The sequence below is a fragment of the Penaeus japonicus genome, unplaced genomic scaffold, assembly GCF_977035675.1.
Source record: "Penaeus japonicus unplaced genomic scaffold, GWHDUDI00000001_assembly GWHDUDI00000006, whole genome shotgun sequence".
NCBI lineage: Eukaryota > Metazoa > Arthropoda > Malacostraca > Decapoda > Penaeidae > Penaeus > Penaeus japonicus.
The window spans coordinates 48,351,085-48,353,584 of NW_028234408.1; the positions used below are offsets into that span (position 1 = coordinate 48,351,085).

A 2,500-nucleotide genomic window follows, 5' to 3' on the forward strand; every position below is an offset into this window, starting at 1 on the left:
TTCTCAGGAGAACAGAATAATTCCAATAGATCGGGTTTTGTTCGAAGAGATATAAATATATATTTTTTTGGACGCGCATCTTAGTCACGCCCGACTGACGGATAATTTGACAACTTTAGACTTTAGATTCGAGCGGACTCTCAGCAACGTGTTGGTCTCGAAAGGTGATGCATACTTTTGATGGGTTGACACGAGATTTATGACATGCTGTCAGCTAACGATCATGAGGCCAACAGTTGTAGGGGTTCTCATCCCCACGACATGTCCATAAGGATGCACAAAACCTCATTACTTGACAAATAATCGATGGCCGATCCACCTCTCGCGCCCGGGAACATATTTACCGCAATATGACCCTCCTTGTACACGCTCCACGGCGACTCTCGCGCGTCTTCCACGGAACACATGAACATCGCCAATGCTACCAACCAACCAACCCACCGGAAATGATACCAAACTCATAACAAATTCATATCTAGGCCAGTATCTCTTAATTCCCACGTGATATAACAATAACTGCCATGTGAAGTGTATTATAGTGTATTTCGCTGAGGAGGACCGCGTTGGTGCCGGGACTCGCGAACTGCAGTTTATTAGTCTATGAGGCGGAGTCAACCTAGGGGGAGGAGCCAAGGGGTCGCCAGATTTATTTGGATATTATTATATTTAATTTTATCATTAATCGTGTCGCTTTATTTTGCGGGTTTGGTTTATAAATGGGCTAATGTGCATTCGACTGTTGGAAATCGATGTAATTTACGCGTGTTTTTAGCAATGTATATTAATATTTTTGTTTAATTGCTGTTTACACAAACGATCATTTGTGTAAGTAAGTGACTTATGATTTGTGTAGTTTCGTTACAGATTCGATTCTGTGACACAAATATTGATCGAAACACACATTCCTGTATGAATGACACAAATCTTATAAGGAATTCTAACAGAGAAATGTGTTGTTAGATTATCAATGGTGTACTTTTACGCCTGGCAGTGCGGTGCGCGTGGAACTGTTCTTGTTCAGCGAGCGGTGAGCTCGGTCAGTGTGCGGGACCGAGCGAGAGGGAGTGCATGCCACTTCCCGGACGGTGTGCTTGTGTGAGTGTTGGCACCCGTGCATGTGCGCCTTTGCAATCAGGCACCCTGCCAGTGACTCTTCTGATAACCACCGCTAAAATAGACTGTCGTAAGTGCTAGGAGGTGCATCTGACCCTCACATCTACAGTGCCTGGGCCTGGCGACAACACCTGGCCCCGGCTGGCCCGTGTGCGACCTCACCTGACCTGACCTTGCCCGCAAACATCTTTGCCATGGCGAATCAACAGTTTTGTTTGCGGTGGAACAATTACCAAAGCAATTTGACCCAGGTGTTCGATCAGTTACTTCAGGCAGAAAGTTTCGTGGACGTGACTCTATCATGTGAGGGAAATAGTGTGAAGGCACATCGCATGGTGCTGTCAGCGTGCTCGCCGTACTTCCAGGGTCTCCTGAGCGACGCGCCCTGCAGCCACCCCGTCATCATCCTGCAGGGGGTCAAGTGGCCGGAGCTCAAGGCCGTGGTGGAGTTCATGTACAAGGGCGAAATCAACATCTGTCAGGAACAGCTGGGCTCCCTGCTGCGTGTGGCAGAGTCCCTGAAGATCCGCGGCCTGGCGGAGGTGGACGGAGACGGAGGCGAGTCCGCAGTGCTCACCTCCCCTGCAGCGTCCCCTGCCGCCCGCCCCCTGCACCCGAGTCTCGATGACAGCTCGATCTCCCCCACCCTCGCTGCCATCGCCCGCAAGCGACGCCGCCTCTCTGGCGACGACATGAGCCGACCATGCACGCCCGCGACGCCCACGAGCGCCCCCGAGCTGTTGGACACCGTGCTGGACCTTCCTCCGCCTTTGGGAAACCGAGGGGGCAGCGCCCCCTTACCGGGGTCACCGGCCGGGCTCTCTTCCCTGGCGGCTCACCTGCCAGGACCCATGCCGCCCCCTGCGCCCATGCCACACCACCTGCCGCATCTGCCCCCCCTCTCGCCGCTCCTCAACATGCATCACATCCACCGCCACCACACGCCCGACGACTTCGAGATCCGACCCGGCATCGCCGAGATGATCCGCGAGGAGGAGAGGGTAAGTAACGCCGAGGTTGTTTGGTCGCCGCCGCCCCTTCAGGCAGGCAGGCAGGCGCTCGCTCGCTCACCTGGCCCTGGCACCGCCACGCGGGTCAGCGCGACGCTAGGCCTCCGAGGGTCACTGTATATCATGACGCCACTCGCTCCTCGGCGTTTCCATGCTCGGCGCCTTTGCCAACTCGTAGACTTCCATCCCTCTGCAGTTAGCTTGTTTGAAGGTTCTTCAATTTACATATAGAGCTGAAGGTAATTTCGTAGCGTGTGTTCTGCGAAGAGTTGAATGGTGTCATCTCCTCCTGACAAGTGAGAAGTTTTGCCGCGAACGGCACTCGCACGACGCGTTTCACTTCAACTTCTACTTTTTCCAAAATTCTTAATCCGAAA

General features: G+C 53.1%; 1 protein-coding gene across 9 annotated transcripts in view; it reads left to right on the top strand.

The window, feature by feature from the left end:
* Nucleotides 1-1,033: 1,033 nt before the first annotated feature.
* LOC122264174 (uncharacterized) overlaps nucleotides 1,034-2,500 on the top strand; it is a 373,495-nt gene continuing 372,028 nt past the window's right edge. For all 9 annotated transcript variants that reach the window (XM_043032934.2, XM_043032943.2, XM_043032954.2 and 6 more), the window contains exon 1: nucleotides 1,034-2,114. In XM_043032934.2, the coding sequence (XP_042888868.2) occupies nucleotides 1,308-2,114 (807 nt within the window). In that variant the 5' untranslated portion in view covers nucleotides 1,034-1,307. The remainder of the gene's footprint in view (nucleotides 2,115-2,500) is intronic.